Source organism: Podarcis liolepis, assembly GCF_965112155.1.
Source record: "Podarcis liolepis genome assembly, chromosome: 13".
Classification (NCBI taxonomy): Eukaryota; Metazoa; Chordata; class Lepidosauria; order Squamata; family Lacertidae; genus Podarcis; species Podarcis liolepis.
Genome location: NC_139573.1, coordinates 15,968,901 through 15,984,583, shown reverse-complemented (window position 1 = coordinate 15,984,583; position 15,683 = coordinate 15,968,901). Strand labels below are relative to the sequence as shown.

Below are 15,683 nucleotides of genomic sequence, written 5' to 3'. Positions count from 1 at the left end.
GGGTCATCTAGTCCAACCCCTGCAATGGAGGAATATCTTAACTAGATCATACATGACAGATGACCATCCAACCTCTGCAGAGGGCAACCTCTGCTTAAAAACCTCCAAGGAAGGAGATTGTTCACCACCTCTTGTGGGAGTCTGTTCCACTGTTGAACAGCTCTTACTGTTAGAAAGTTCCAGCTGATGTTTATTCAGAATCTGCTGCCTTGAATCCATTGGTTCGAGTCCTAGCCTCCAGAGCAGGAGAAAACAAGCTTGCTCCATCCTCCATGTGACAGCCCTTTAAACCAGAGCTTTCCCAACTTTGCACATTGGTGACACACTTTTTAGACCTGCATCATTTCGCGACACGGTAATTCAGTTTACTAACAAACCAGAGGTTAAACTAACCCCTTTCCAGTCCCGGCAGGAGTGTAGGGAGCATCTGCATGACACACTAACACACGGTTTGGAAAGCTCTGCTTTAGATATTTTAAGATGGCTATCATATCCCCTCTCAGTCTCCTTTCTAGGCTAAACAATCCCCACTCCCTTAACTGTTCCTCCATACCCTTAATCATCTTGGTTGCCCTCTTCTGCACATGTTCCAGTTTGTCAATATCCTTCTTAAATTGTGGTGCCCAGAACTAGATGGTCTGACCAAGGCAGAATATGGCAGCTCTGAAAGGTTCAGTTTGCCATGTTGATTCAAAATGGCATCCAATGGCATTCAAACATAGATAAAAACCTATTCCTTGATGTCAGAAACCACTGTGCAAAATTTGATTGCAATAGCTTAAGAGGCACCTCAATGCATAGCAAACAAACAGGTTTCCAAAACAGACAGCAGATTAGCAAAGGGGGCTAAAAAAAGATTTTAGTCCTTATATTCCAAATTCCAAGTACTATAGTGGTTTTGGGAGGAAATCATATTTGAAACAGGTTGTTTCAGTCTCAATCTCTGTCTGTAAAGTGGGCATAACACAGTACAGTCTACACAAGCTATATGGGAATAAGTTCCATTGATTTCAATGGATCTTGCTTTTACAGTACACAGCAAAACAATGAAAGTTAAGCAGTAGAAATTATTCTATAACCAACAAGTAATGGACCAAACAACCAAAGGTAGCCTCAGAGGTGGGTTAACGATTAAGAAAGAAATTTTTCAAGTATGGCAGGCAACCCAAGAGACAAAGACTATGCTCTTCAAACTGCTCCAATGCTACAAAGCCCATCCTCATTTCTAGGAGGAAATTAAAATGGAACCAAATATTGTTTAATGGCAACTCTAAAATAAGAACTACTAGGGACTTTAGAAACCAATTTTAAAATGAAACATTTTATTAATATTAAAAACAGCAGATGTCAAATCAAATGTTAGCCAACAGACATAAGCCCAATTGTGTCTTGCTTGAACTGGGGCAGGTGTCTGTTGTCTGCACTGAAATTCATAATTTGCAATAACACACTATAGGATACAAAGAATTTGAACTGGAGACCACAAAAAGCTTTCTCTTCTTTAACACTATGCCAGCAATGTCTGACAGAGATCTAAATCAAATGCCTTTTTCATTTTCTATTGCTTCTGCTAATAATGAAAGTCATTCATAAAATAGCCATAAACCAACCTAAACATTTTTATTTGCACTGTTATAATCATTTTAAAGCCAGAGAATCTATAGGTGCAACCCAGGGAAAGTTAAGCCACTTAAGTTCCCATTTGTTTCAATGGGTCTTAATTGCTCAAGTCCCAATTATTCCAGTGGCACTGAAAAAGTGGGGACTGACTTGCTGTGAGATGAAACAAGAGCCTAAGGAGTTCATAAACCTAGGTATACCTGGCCTCCTCTACAGTCAAAGCACCCCTCCTCATTCCCACCCTCTGGGGAGGCTGCTACACCTTCAAAAATCCCTCAGTAGCTGCCCCATGAGCCACAGGCATATTTCCTTTTCCTGTTCACCTCTCACACCATTGTTCTCTCAGTAGCCATCAGCACACAAAACCCACCTGCCATGTTTCCTGACAGGACTCTGTATGTTCCATGATAAAAAACAACCAATGCCAAAAATGGAAATGAACTTATTTAGAACTCCTAAAAGGCAGCTTCAATTCTTCAGAAGCCAACACCAAAATTTTAGGCATCAGCCCTGCTCAGAGATCTGCAAAGCATTCAGATCGCTGCATTCAAATATCCAGTCTCTAGAGCCTCAATGCACAAGGACCTAGAAATCTGTACGGAAGCTGGGGTTAGGGACCCTATGACAACCAGGAGGAGGAGAAGGTGCACAAAACAAGTAATCTAGGGACTGTGTGGCACAGAACTGACCCATCACACAATCTGAGCAACAGTGCCTTGGATTCTGCTGTCCACCCAGAATCAACAGAACGCCAAAAAATTAATAATGCACCTACCCCACACACAGTACACTGACAGAGCAGGAGAAGCAGAGAGTTTAAAAACTTGAGAACACAAATGAAAAAAGTGGGTACTTGGGACGACCAATGGATATTACACAACAGGAAAGGTAGAACCACCCTCACTTTCTCAGCACAGCTCAAACAAATCCTCCCCAACTCCATCCAAATAAGAATCTGTCCACTTACATTAGTGCTGAAATGTACTCCATCATAGCGGTAGACCTTGTGCGGGGCCCGCTTGAGCACTGGGTCAACGATGAGCTTGTAGTTTCTCCACTGGAAGTTAGGGGTTTTCTGGAAGTCACCCCCACCTTCCTGATCCATTCTGACTCATTTACCCTAGAGCAGTAGAAATGGAACCAGTGCATTAGATAATATGATTACTAATATGAGAAAGAGTTAACAATAACAAAGGAGCCCACTCCTGGCTATTTCTGAAGTAGACACCTTTGAACCCAGAATAGTCACCACCAGCAGATGCGCCTGTATATCCCAGAACTAGAAGAGGGTTTAATATTAAACTGCCTGAACAACTGTACCTCTTCTCCATAATCCATTTACTATCACCAGGGCTATTACTGTATTGCACAAGCTCAGTGACTTGCACAAAGGTATTTGGCTGTCCATTTTACGCTTCCGTACAATGGGTCTGAGCACAATTCAAAGTGTCGGTGCTGACCTTTAAAGCCATAAATGGCCTCGGTCCTGTATACCTGAAGGAGCATCTCCACCCCCATCGTCCAGCCTAGACACTGAGGTCCAGCGCCAATGGCCTTCTTGCAGTTCCCTGCAAGAAGTGAGGTTACAGGGAACCACGCAGAGGGCCTTCTCGGTAGTGGTGCCTGCCCTGTGGAACGCAACTATTTTACTTTTAGAAGACAACTGTTTAGGAAAGTTTTTAATGTTTGATGCTGTACTGTTTTTAATATTTGGTCGGAAGCCACCCAGAGTGGCTGGGGAAACGCAGCCAGATGGGCGGGGTATAAATAATAAATTGTTGTTGTTGTTGTTTATAAAACTTTTATTAAATTGGCCACTTTTGAAGAGAGATTAATTACATACATACTCAGAATTGGGTTTCCTGGATTTGATTTGCAGAGCTTTATTGCAGGGACTGTGAACCTGCTACAGTTCTGCAAGATTGCATGGAACAAAAGCTGTGGTACATAGTGCAGATTTTTTTTTAAAGAAGCTTCTGTCCATTGTGATTATAAAGCATCCTTGTTGAGCTGTTTTAGATACCTGCTAAAAATATTTGTGTTTCAGCAATTTTACTTGGATATGTTAACAAGTTACATATACCTGTTTTTACATTTTGCTTTTAAATTTTGTTTTTAAATTTTAAACTTGATACAGGTAACAGTTTTAAATTATTTCATTACACTGCTTAGGGATTCTTTGATTAAGTAGCTTATAAATTCTTTTAAAGCAACAGCAAAAATACACAATTATGAAGAAATGCTTGACAGCATGCAGGCAGCCCCTGCTCCAATCTTAGTGAGTTGTCTGAATAAGATTTTGAATTACTAAAATGAGACATATTCAGCTTTGCTCCTCCCATGCCTAAAATATGAATAGTAGAATAAATTGTGCCAAATAAGAGAAATTATGTAACTTGTGCAACTGGAGCAAATTTGTAGCGGTATAATGGCCACTGATTACAATAATCTGACAAATAATTTATAGAGGGACCAGAGTTTAGCTTTTCTTGGAGCAGAATTTTTTTTAAGCACAGAGCATACACAGTCCTAGTTTTAGAGTAGTTTAGAGTTGCCACACTGGTGGCAAACAGCTTTGCTAAAATAGAAGCAAAATTATAATAATTACCCTGTGCAAATTATTTTCACACATATGCCTCCTTTAATAATATACTCCCTGAATGCACCATAACTGAAATAACTGAGGTTGATGCCTGAAAAGCATCACCTTGATAAATCTCTTGGTCTGACCTCAAAGTTACTTTTGCCCCTTTTACATATTTGAAAAATGTTAATTTAATACATTATCCTGCCCTTATTCATATTCAACTTCCTATCGAATATGAAGAATATAATTACCAGAACCACATGCCCTCTCTAAGTATAATGCACATTTGAGAAGCCCAGCAATTTTAACCTTGTAACGTGCTCATTGCATAAGAACAGAAATATAGATCTCCAAATAAGTGCAGCACAAAGGGAATGCATGAAAGTAAAAGGCAGCAATAAAATTGTACCTGTTGTGGATTATCTCGTCTGTGGTCAAGCTATTACAGCTGTGTGTTTTTTCTTCCTTCGCAATAAAGCCTGGTTGGAGTTGGTTCAGTCCATAATGTGAAACAAAACACTTGGGAAACTAGGAAGAAAGTACAAAAAGTGAGTGTAAAAAAACAAGCAAATGATGGGTACGAATTTGCATAATGAAACATTCTCAAGCAGTAGAATAAAAAGACTTCCTTGGAAGACAGATGGCGTGTTAGAATAGGGAATGCTGGGAATCAGGACTCCCAATTCTTTCCCCTGGTGACATGTATTCCTCCTTACTTAAGAGGAAAAGTTACTTATGCTCACAAATTAAAAATTAACCAAAATTATGCAACAATGCATTACCCTAAAACTAAAATAAAGCAAGATGAAGCAATCTGAATTCAGATGCCTCCAGCTATAGGAAGATTGCATACTGTAAATTAAATTCTCAAAGTGGGATTACGAAATCCACAGCCCTCCTTTTCCACTGGGGTCTACCCTCAAAGTCCCCCCTCCCATTCTTCAGCTTTATCAATAATCATCTTCCTCTGCATATTCAGCTCCTCCCCATCAGCAGATTTCCTCACAGTCTTCACCTCTAATTTCCTTTGCAGTTAAAACATTGCAAGGTTTATCTGTTGTCCCCCCATTTTGAGTAAGTGCTCATTTTAATATTCCTAACTTTTGTATTCCTCCTCTATCCTCTAAAGGCCTTACCTCTAAGCTTTACAATTTATCACGACCTTTTTCAACTTCTCTCCAAGCCATCCTGAGTTAATTGTTCCCATTTGTCAATGGGAGCGCTCTGTCTCTCTCCCTCTCACTACGGGCCCCTAAATACATCCATCAGTTCTCCCATTCTCTCTGCCCATCTTCATCTTTCACAGAGTCATGCAGATATGGAAAATCTATTCCTCACAGAGATCTCTGCAACATCGCCCATTCCTACCATCCAGCCAATCGGTGGAGATCTCCCTTCTCCCCCTTCCCCTCTCCAAACCCTGTCAGATCATCCTTCCCTTTCAACCTCACCCTCCATGGACCGTTTCACTCTGCCTTGCTGCTAACGGAACCCCTCAAAACAATTTGATTCTCTCTCACCCCCCCAAAAAAAACCATCCCTCGTCAGATGTTCTCCTGCTCCTCAAAATGCCCCTTTCCCTATAGGAATTTTCTATTCCTCTTCTATTCTGTAGCATCGGATGCCACCCAAAGGGCCCTTCTTTCCACACCACGCCTCCTCCCGTTGTTTTGGGGAGGCTCGTTTCGCTTCCTAAATGCATGCCTCCAGCGGGGGCGGGGGAGAAAACTTCAGACCCTCAGTCAGACACCCCACCCCCTGCCAATACCCCCTGGGCGCCCAGCCTGGTCAGCTGGAGGAGGGAGAGGAGGAGAGGCCTTCCTCCCAGGACCCCCTTCTCAAAAGGCCTTCCCCCCAAAAAAACACCCATAGTGCGTCGTGCCTCCACACACAAACTGCCCCCTCCCCAAACCCCTCTCTTCAATTACAACCCCATCTGCCCTTTGGGGGGCTCCTGCCCTCCCTTCAGGTGCCCCGGCCCCGCCCACCCAAGGCGCCCTCCTGCTCCCTCCCCCTCCCGCGCGAGGCCTTCTCCTCCCCCGCCCCCCCCACAACGCACCCGTCACTCGCGCGCGTTCTCCTCCCCCCCCCCGCCGCCCCTCACCAGCGGAGGGGCTCGCGCGCTCCCCTCTCCGCCTCCCGCTCGCTCGCGTCACCTGCTCCTACCCGCTCCTCCTCCTCCTCCTCCCTTCTCTCAGGGGGCGCACGCGCGGCGACGGCGGCCCCCCCTCCTTCTCCTCCCTTCGTCCGGCCTCTCGCGCTCGTTCGCGCGCTGCCTCCCTCTCCCCCCGCGCGAGCGAGCGAGCTCTCTCTTCTTCTCCCTCGCGCTCTCTCTCGGCGTCTCGTGCTGCTCCGCCGCTATTCTCGCCTCGCGACCTGTGAAGGGAGGACAAGGGGGGGAAAGAAAAGAGGGAAGGGGAAAAAGGGTGACAACCCTCTGCCGCTGCCGACAGGGACCAGGGGGCGGGGCCAGAGCGCTCGGGCGAGACTCTCGGGCGAGGCTCTCGCGAGAACCGCTGCTGCTCTCCTCACCACCACCCCTCCCTCCTCTCTATGGAGACGGTTTTGCCGGCTCTCCGGCTTCGTCGTCGTGGTGTTTTTTTTTCTGATCTGCGCTTTCGACACTGGGCTGTGAGAGGGGGAGGGAATCCACCGTTCACAGGGTCACGCGTTTCACTTCGTTTTCTAGTGCTTCCGCAGAATATTAGGTTGGTTGGTTTTTTTAATCCTTCTCCAGGTTTTGTGTGTGTGTGTGTGTGTGTGTGTGTGTGTGTTTTCTGCGAACGTAGGATGGTGGCGAATCGTTCAATTCGAAATGACAACTAGACTTAAAAGATGGGGAGAGCGAAGATCTAGCCCCGATTCTTTCCTCGCACATTCGCTGCTGGACCAACCAAATAAAACGAATTACGCTTATATGGTGGGTGCTTAGTACAGGTTAGGTACCGTGGGATAGAGAAGATTGCTCCGCTGCTGAGAGTTTGGAAGGCGCCCAGACGACCAAAAAAAGGTGGTACCGACGAATCTGCGGGAGCGAAATCTAAAGTCGTCGTAACGGAATGGCAAACTTAGAAATGCGCATGACGCTTTCGCGACAAAGAGCGAAATCGCTGCTATTTAACCCATTTAACAATTGTAATGAAGGTAACGGGGGTTAGCCCAGAAATTCTGAGTCTGCACTGTCATTTGGAAAAGGCCCATGTAAATAATTCGGCCCGAATCTACTGAATTGAAATCGCAGCTACCCCAAAACGTGGTATTGAGCTAACCAGAGTCGACTTCGGTACTTTCGTCCGAAAACGAAATTGTAAAGTCTCTTAGCAGAACACCGTCAGAAAAGCCAGTAAGAGAGATAACTATTCCTCGCATTGATATGCGGCTATTTATTTATTTTTAAATACTGGTATGATAGAGTGTTGAATCTGCTCGGGCAAAGAAAATAAACAGGTTTGTTTTTTATATAAAAAAACAATGTTTTCAATTCAGGTAATTTTGACACTGCAAAATATTTGTTAGAATAGGTGGTGACCATTTTTATTTTTAAGTAGTAGCAAAGGACAGTCCTGTTGCATGTCAAGGATCAAAGGTTTACAATACTCTTCTCTCCTCCGCACCAAGAAATTGCTCCTGAATTCAAATTTTAAATACAGTGTATGACACCTTGATTGTACATATACATGCACACACAGAGTTAATTTTCATTTAGGCTTGCTACATAATGAAGAAACATACATTTTGATTATGTCCCTAAATATAAGTATATTTAAAGGCTCTCAGCAATACTTAGCTCAGTTGTTTGCTAGTTCCCTTTTACTCTGCTTTATAGTGTGGTGAAAGACTGGAGAGGGGAGATTACTCCGGTTTTGGATAACTGAGCCCTTTCTACCATTTTCATATTTTGCAATATTTGAAAATTTCCAGGTGTAAATGTTGGTGAAAATTGTTATTTAAACAAAAACCTAATATTCTAAATTTTGGGATGGAAAATCCCAAATTATTCTGAGATCCACATGATTTGCCATAGTTGAAAGTCTGATGATAATATGCTGATGTCTGGCAATGTTCAGATATTTAGGTAACATCGCTCCCCCACAGTGGTTCAGCCTTACCCATCTGCTTCCTGTCAATGTATTTGAATGATTTATCTTCCCATTTTGTTTTGATGGTGGGTAGAATTTTGGCTTATCATCATGTATGCAATGAGTCTGAATACCTTTAGGAAATGATGTGACATTTCTTGGCTGGGCCAACATCTGTCAAGTCAGGACCAAGCCAATGACACAGGAGATTTTGATTTTATTTAATTATGTAAACAGTGTATTTTGCATTTATAGTATTTCCTCCCCCCCCCCACACAAAAAGTGTTGGTTTTTTAAACCCATCCTAAGCCCCAAAGAACAGAGGATAGAAGCTGAAATAATAAAACAATTAGTCAGTAACTGATACAGCAGACTTAAATGTCTGCTTCAACCTCTTCTTTCTTGAAAAGCAAGCTACAAATGAACTTGACCATGCCAATTCAATTTGCAGATGTGTTTGAAATTCCCAAACTGAGAAAGAATTGTGTATTTATTTGTTTTTGCTTTTTTAAAAAAATGTTTCCAGGGTCTTAAAGCTAAAGGCAGACACCCTATTTCGGTCAAAGGATTCCTTTCCCCCTTTTGAAAGCAGTACAGTATTGAGATGTGTGCAGGACGGGGTTAAAAGAGTAGAGTGTGCTACTCATTTTGTTTTCCGCCAGAGGGCACCACATGTTCAGGTCTAAAAATTTAACCTCTGGCTGATCTCTACAACTACATAGGCAGGAACAAGAGGATTAGTGGCAGATTGATTTTGACCCCTGTACCTTTCCACAAAGGTGGTGTGGCTATAACTCCATTGCAGAGCACATGGTTTGCATGTGTAAAGTCCCAGAAGCTATCCCTGGCAACTCCTGATTCCTATCTGCCTCTCAGTGTGAACCAGATCAACCTGGTACTCTTCCAATGTTTTCAGACTATAATTCCCATCATCCTTGACAATTGGCCACAATGGCCAAGGCTGAGGAGAGTGATATGCCCAAAGTATCTTAAGGGCCAGGGGTTGACTGTCCCTGCTTATAGTGACTGTGAAATCCACACATGTCTGAAACCATTTTTCAATGGCAAGAGTCACTATCTAGCCAAGGGGTAGTAAACATGGCACTCATCAGATGTAATTGGACTACAGGGGCTATGGAAGTAGTCCACATTGGAAGAACGCCAGATCAGCTACAACCCTTCTGACACTTATTTACCAGAACGTCTGTTTGCCCACACCCAAAGGTTGCAACTTCAGCAAAGGAGCGTGTTTGCAGGCTTTGTTGAATGTCCTTTTCCTCTCCCTAAAGAGTAACCACAGCAAATCCTAATGCACCCAAAGTTAAGAAGGCGCTGAACGGATGTGGCGGATGGCGTTCTGCGCTGTGAAGGTTTGGAATTCTCCTGACGTAAATGCAGTCCCGTTGTCTGAGACGAGAGTGTCAGGGAGCCCGTGGGTTGCAAACAGCCTGCGTAGTACCCGGATGGCTGCGGATGTGGAAGTGGACGGTACCAGTGCGACTTCCAGCCATTTGGTGTAGGAGTCCACCACTATGAAGAATGTTTTCCCCTGAAAGGGGCCAGCAAAGTCCACATGCAGGCGTGACCATGGTGCTCGGGCGGACTCCCAGGACTGGACTGGAGCCCTTGGGGGATCTGGGCGGGATTCTTGGCAGGCCTGGCAGTGTTTGACCCAGGCCTCTATCTCTCCGTCGATCCCTGGCCACCACACATAACTCCTGGCAAGGGCCTTCATTCTTACTACCCCTGGGTGTGTCTCGTGTAGGGCTGTGAGGACCCTTTTGCGGAGGGGCTGGGGAACAACGACCCTGCTTCCCCATAACAGGCACCCCTTGTGGGCTGACAGTTCATGTTTGCGGGTTGTGTAGCCAGCGAATTCTGGCCCAGGGCTGCTGCTGGGCCATCCCCTCCACACCCAGTCCAGGACCCGGGAGATGACCCTATCTTTCTTGGAATGCCGTGCAACTTCTTGTGCCTGAATGGGGCGGTCGGGAAGCAGCTCCAGGCTCATAACCTCTTGTGCAGGTGCTGGGTCGGGGCCTGTTTCCGGTAGTGGTAGCCTGCTGAGGGCGTCCGCATGGCCCATCGCCTTCCCCGGGCGGTGAATCAGTGCATACTGGTAGCTGGCAAGGAAAATTGACCACCTGAGGACGCGAGGAGACAGCACTTGGGGGGTCTGCTTTTCGGGGGCAAACAAGCCAAGCAACGGCTTGTGGTCAGTCACCACGGTGAAGGGCCGCCCGTACAAGAAATCATGGAATTTTTTTACTCCCTTCACGATTGCCAAACCCTCCTTGTCTATTTGCGAGTAGTTCCGCTCGGTTGCGTTGAGTGTCTGGGAAAAGTATGCCACCGGTACCTCTCTTCCATCCGGGAGTTGGTGTCCCAGGACAGCGCCAATGCCATAGGGTGAGGCGTCGCATGCTAGCACCACCGGCAGCCTCTCGTCGAAGTGTGCCAAGACCGAGTTTGAGACAAGCAAGTCCTTGACTGCCTGGAATGCAGCCTCCTGGCGCTGGCCCCACACCCAAGGGGCCCGCTTGTCCAGGAGTCTGTGTAGGGGCTCTGCTACCGCCGCCTTGTGGGGAAGGAAGGAATGGTAAAAGTTCAATAGTCCCAAGAAGGCCTGAAGTTCAGTCTTGCTCTTGGGTGCTGGGGCATCACAGATGGCCTGTACCTTGTCCCCAGTCGGGTGGACCCCTTCTGCGTCCACCATAAATCCCAGAAAGTCCACCTGAGGCACTCCTAGTAGACATTTTTCCCGCTTCACCTTGAGACCCGCCGCCTGGAAACGGTGCAGAACAGTGCGGAGGCGGTCCTCAAACTCCTCTGGTGTGGGCCCGGCAATCAACACATCATCGAAGAAGGGGGTGACACCAGGAATCCCTTTAAGGAGCGAGTCCATTAGATTCTGGAATATGCCTGGTGCCACGCTGACACCGAATTGCAGCCGCTTTACCCTGAACGCTCCTCTGTGCGTCACAATCGTCTGTGCCTCTGCTGTGGCCTCATCTACTGGCAGCTGTTGATATGCTTGGGCCAAGTCCAGCTTGCCAAAAATTTTCGACCCAGCCAGGGTGGCAAGGACATGGCTGACCACTGGCACTGGGTATGCATGGGCCGTGAGGGCCTTGTTTATGGTACATTTGTAGTCTGCGCAGATGCGGACCGAACCATTGGGCTTGACGGGTGTGACGATTGGGGTTTCCCAGGGGGCATTAGGCACTGGCTCCAGCACTCCTTGCTCCACGAGCCGGTCCAATTCCTCGTCTATACGGGGTTTCAGGGCGAACGGGACCCGGCGGGCCTTGAGCCTGACCGGTCGTACTGCGGGGTCAAGCTGTAGAGCAATGGGGGGCCCCGTATACTGTCCCAATTTTCCATCAAAAACCCCTGGAAATTCCTTGCAGATGGCGTCCACGTCCACTTGTAAGGTAGTGTGGTTCACCCCGGTGATGGCTAGCCCCAGTGGTCCAAACCATGCCAATCCCAGTAAGCTAATGTAGGGGCCCTTGACCACGAGCAAGTCCAGTTGCCGCGTCCGCCCTCGGTATTGCACCCTGAAGGTCCCCACCCCCATTGTGGGGACCTTACGTTTCTGGAAGTCCCGGAGGGTGAATGGGGCCGGCCTGAGTTTGGGACCCCCAGTAGGACACAGTTTCCTTAAGGTCCTTGCCGAGATTATGGATAGAGTTGAACCCGTGTCAAGCTCCATGCGGCATGGGGCCCCCTCTATCTGTACCTCTACATAAATTTTCTCTACGTTGGGGTGGGGCAACTGGTATACCTGGAGGTCCGTGAGCTCCGTAGAGTTGCCTTGGTGCGTTGGGCCCCGGGACCTGGGGCTCTTGGATTGGTCATCTGATGCCTGGCGTCGGGTGGGCCGAGCTCGACACACCCGGGCGATGTGTCCCAATTTTCTGCACTGCCTGCACTCTGCGTTGCGGAAACGGCAGGTCCTCCTCTCGTGACTTTCCCCGCAGCTTGCGCAGTTCCCTCCTTCTCGTCGAGGCCGCTGTGGTATGTGGGCTGCTTGAGTGCGCTGCTGTACTCGGTGCACCTCCTCCCTGTCAGATCCTGAGTCATCGGTGAGGTCTTCATGGTGGACCCTCGGTTGGGGTGGCAGGCTCGGCCGTGCCTCTTGCGTCGACCTCTTGGCAGCTTCCGTTGCCAGGGCCTCCTCCAGAGCGACCTGGAACGTTAGGTCCTTCTTGGCGTAGAGGCGTCGTTGCAGCTTCTCATCCTTCAGGCCACCGACGAGGCGGTCACGAAGCATGTTCTCCAGCTCTGAGAAGTTGCAGAACCGGGCAGCTTGGCGGAGAGAGGTCACAAACCCAGTTATGGTTTCCCCAGGGGCTTGCCGCTTTGCGTAGAAGGCATTTCGACGAGCCACCACTGAGGGCTGTGGCGAAAAGTGCCCCTTCAGCTGTTCCATTATTGTTTTGTATGGAACAGTAGCGACGTCTTCAGGTGCAAGGAGAGCCCGGGCGATTTCAAATGTCTCCTCTCCGCAGATGCTGAAGAATATCGCCCTCTTCTTGGCGTCTTCTTCATCAGTGATCCCTTTGGCTTCTAGAAGGAAGGTGAAACGGGAGGCGTACGCTTCCCAGTCTCCAGATGCTGGGTTGAACGGCGAGAAGCTGCTGTCGGTTGCCATTCTGATTTCCTTGTGTCCCGGAGCTGAAGCCTGGATACACAGTGCGAGGCAGCGGTGCGGCAGGTGGCGGTGCTGCGGTGCTGTGTGTGGCAGTCAGCTCAGCGGGATCCCACCTTCGTCGCCAGTGAAATATACTCAGAGTCGCAAAGTGATTTCATGCTCTTTATTCAGCTCATAGTGGTGAGGAGGAATGAATGAAAGTCTCCTCAAAGTCTCTGCTTTATATACATTATTTACACAATGGGCTGTACATGATTGGTTAATTCTGGAATTCTACTGTAAGCCAATCAGGTTGTGGATTCACTTATATCTGGAGCATGATTGGGTGGTTCCTGCCAACCAATCATACTGCTGCATTGTTCTTGGACCAATCAGACTGCTGCATTCTGAATCCTATTGTTCTAGGACCAATCAGACTGCTGCAATTTGGATCCTATTGTTCTAGGACCAATCAGACTGCTGCAGTTTGGATCCTATTCAACTCAGTACATAACAGCTGGGGAGACTGTGCCCCACCCCCAGTTGTTCCTGGCCATTGTCAATGCTGTTTGGTGTTGATAAACAGCCTCGGCCCAATATTTCTGAAGGAGCGATTCCACTGAGGTCCAGCTCCGAGGGCCTTCTGGCAGTTCCCTCCCTGCGAGAAGCGAGGTTACAGGAAACCAGGCAGAGGGCCTTCTCGGTAGTGGCACCCGCCCTGCGGAACAACCTCCCTTCAGATGTCAAGGAGATAAAGAACTACATAACTTTTAGAAAACACCTGAAGGCATCCCTGTATCGGGAAGTTTTTAATGTTTGATGTTTTGTTATGTTTCAATATATGCTGTAAGCTGACCAGAGTGGCTAGGGAAACCCAGCCAGATGGGTGGGGTATAAGTAATTAATCATCATCATCACCATCATTATTGACGTTCAACATCTGGAGAGCAGCAGGTTCAGTACCTCACGATAACAGGGTGAAGATTCTGGGATGGGTGTTTACTTGGGGCTGATACCCCTCTGGCTACATCACACACGTGAAAGTGTGTACTTTGGAACCTGCATGGAAGCCCAAAGCTTGCCTAGTTTTCTCTTCCAAACCTTGGAGGGTACATAAATACTGTGTGTGTGTGTGTGTGTGTGTGTGTGAGAGAGAGAGAGAGAGAGAGAGAGAGAGAGAGAGAGAGAATCCCAGCCACCCTGTGTTCTTGCTCCCATCCAGCCTGGAACATTAATGAGACACTGTCTCAGCCCACTGCTGCTTTTGACCTTCTCTCTCCGTTTCTCAGGCCTTCTTGGCTTCTTCCCAGCTGGGACCAGGAGTATTCCCAGACAGCGTAAACATTTCACCAACCTGGGAGCACAGCCAGGGTTCGAAAGGGATTATATATATAGTTCAGCTCTTGTCCAGAAGGGAGGGGACGGGAGGGCCTTGCGAGATCAAGAGTTGTCAAAGCCCAGGGGTGGGGGGTGGGAAGAGACAAATGTTCCAAAACAAGGAACGGAATGAGGAGAGGCAAAAGAGAGCCAGCTGTGGAGGCATTTCTGCAGCTTGAAAGGGCACACCAATCCCCAGAGTGGTTTAACAATCAAGCCTTCCTTTCCAAGGGAACTCTGGGAATTCTAGTTCTGAGAAGGGAACAGGAGTCTCCTAACAACTCTCCACAACCACAAACTACAGTTGCCATGATACTGTGGTACCTCAGTTTACGAACTTAATCCATTACAGAAGTCCGTTCTTAAAACCAAAACTGTTCTTTCCCTAATGAGGCCTGCCATCGCCAGTGCCCTTCCACCATTCGGATTCCGTTCTTAGACCGAGGTAAAGTTCCCAAACCAAGACACTATTTCCGATTTTGCGGACTTTGTAAACCAAATCGTTCCTAAACCGGACTGTTCTTAAACCGAGGTACCACTGTACTTTGGGGGAAGCCATGACTGTTAAAAGTCACCTCAAGGCGCTTGACATGTCTGGTGTGGATGTGTCCTCCAGGTTCAAATCCCCTCTCCTTGGATGATCTTGGGCCACTCATTCTCGGCCTAACCCACTTTGCAGGGTTGTTGTGAGGATAAAAGAACCATAGACACTGCCCTGAGCTCCTTGGAAGAAAGAGCAGAATATAAATGCAATAATAAATGTATGCTCTTGCACTCATTTCAAGTACTTAGGTTTTCGGGAACAGTTACTTTCTAGGAGATGGGGACCCTAAGGGCAGCTCTGCTGGTTCAGGCCAGAGGTCCATCTCACTCAGAACCGTAATCACATTGCCCACGAGAAGATTGCAAGCAGAACCTGAGCTCAGTAGCAACCCTCCTCATCTAGTTCACCCCCTTGCAATGCAAGAATCTTAACACAGTTGCCCATCCAATCTGAAACCATCCTGCCTCCAGCAGCAAAACCCATCATTTGACTCTGGAAAGTACTTCCTGTTGCCTCTGCTGAAGAATCTCCACAAATATTCACCTTTGCTAGATTGCCCTAGGTTCTCAGACTCTTGAGAGAGAGGGAGAATATCTTTTCTCCATCCATGCAACCACGGCTTCCTCTGAGACACCATCAAGATATGCAGAGGTCCTCAAATCAGTTCCCTACATCCTGTGTTAGATCGGGTGACAGACCACCGGTGCTCAGCTGCTGCGGAGGTGTTTGGATTGGCAGAATCTCTTGCAGAAGACACAAGGCTATATACACTCAAATGAGCCTCATGAGACCTGCGGGATACTAGACCGGCAGGGTAAATGCCAATTCCACGCTTGCAGT

The 15,683-nt window shown here is 47.4% G+C and overlaps 1 protein-coding gene across 6 annotated transcripts in view; it reads right to left on the bottom strand.

Moving 5' to 3' along the window:
- Positions 1 to 6,650, bottom strand: part of SETD1A (SET domain containing 1A, histone lysine methyltransferase) — a 30,684-nt gene extending 24,034 nt beyond the window's left edge. For 3 of the 6 annotated variants that reach the window (XM_083470725.1, XM_083470729.1, XM_083470730.1), the window contains exons 1-3: positions 6,374 to 6,650; positions 4,617 to 4,735; positions 2,588 to 2,740 (exon numbers count right to left, since the gene is read on the bottom strand). In XM_083470725.1, coding sequence (XP_083326851.1) covers positions 2,588 to 2,725 — 138 coding nt within the window. In that variant the 5' untranslated portion in view covers positions 2,726 to 2,740; positions 4,617 to 4,735; positions 6,374 to 6,650. Of the gene's footprint in view, positions 1 to 2,587; positions 2,741 to 4,616; positions 4,736 to 5,343; positions 6,046 to 6,311; positions 6,334 to 6,363 lie in introns of those variants that run through there. The other 3 variants (XM_083470727.1, XM_083470728.1, XM_083470726.1) reach the window with 3 other exon arrangements.
- Between the last annotated feature and the right edge of the window lie 9,033 nt (positions 6,651 to 15,683).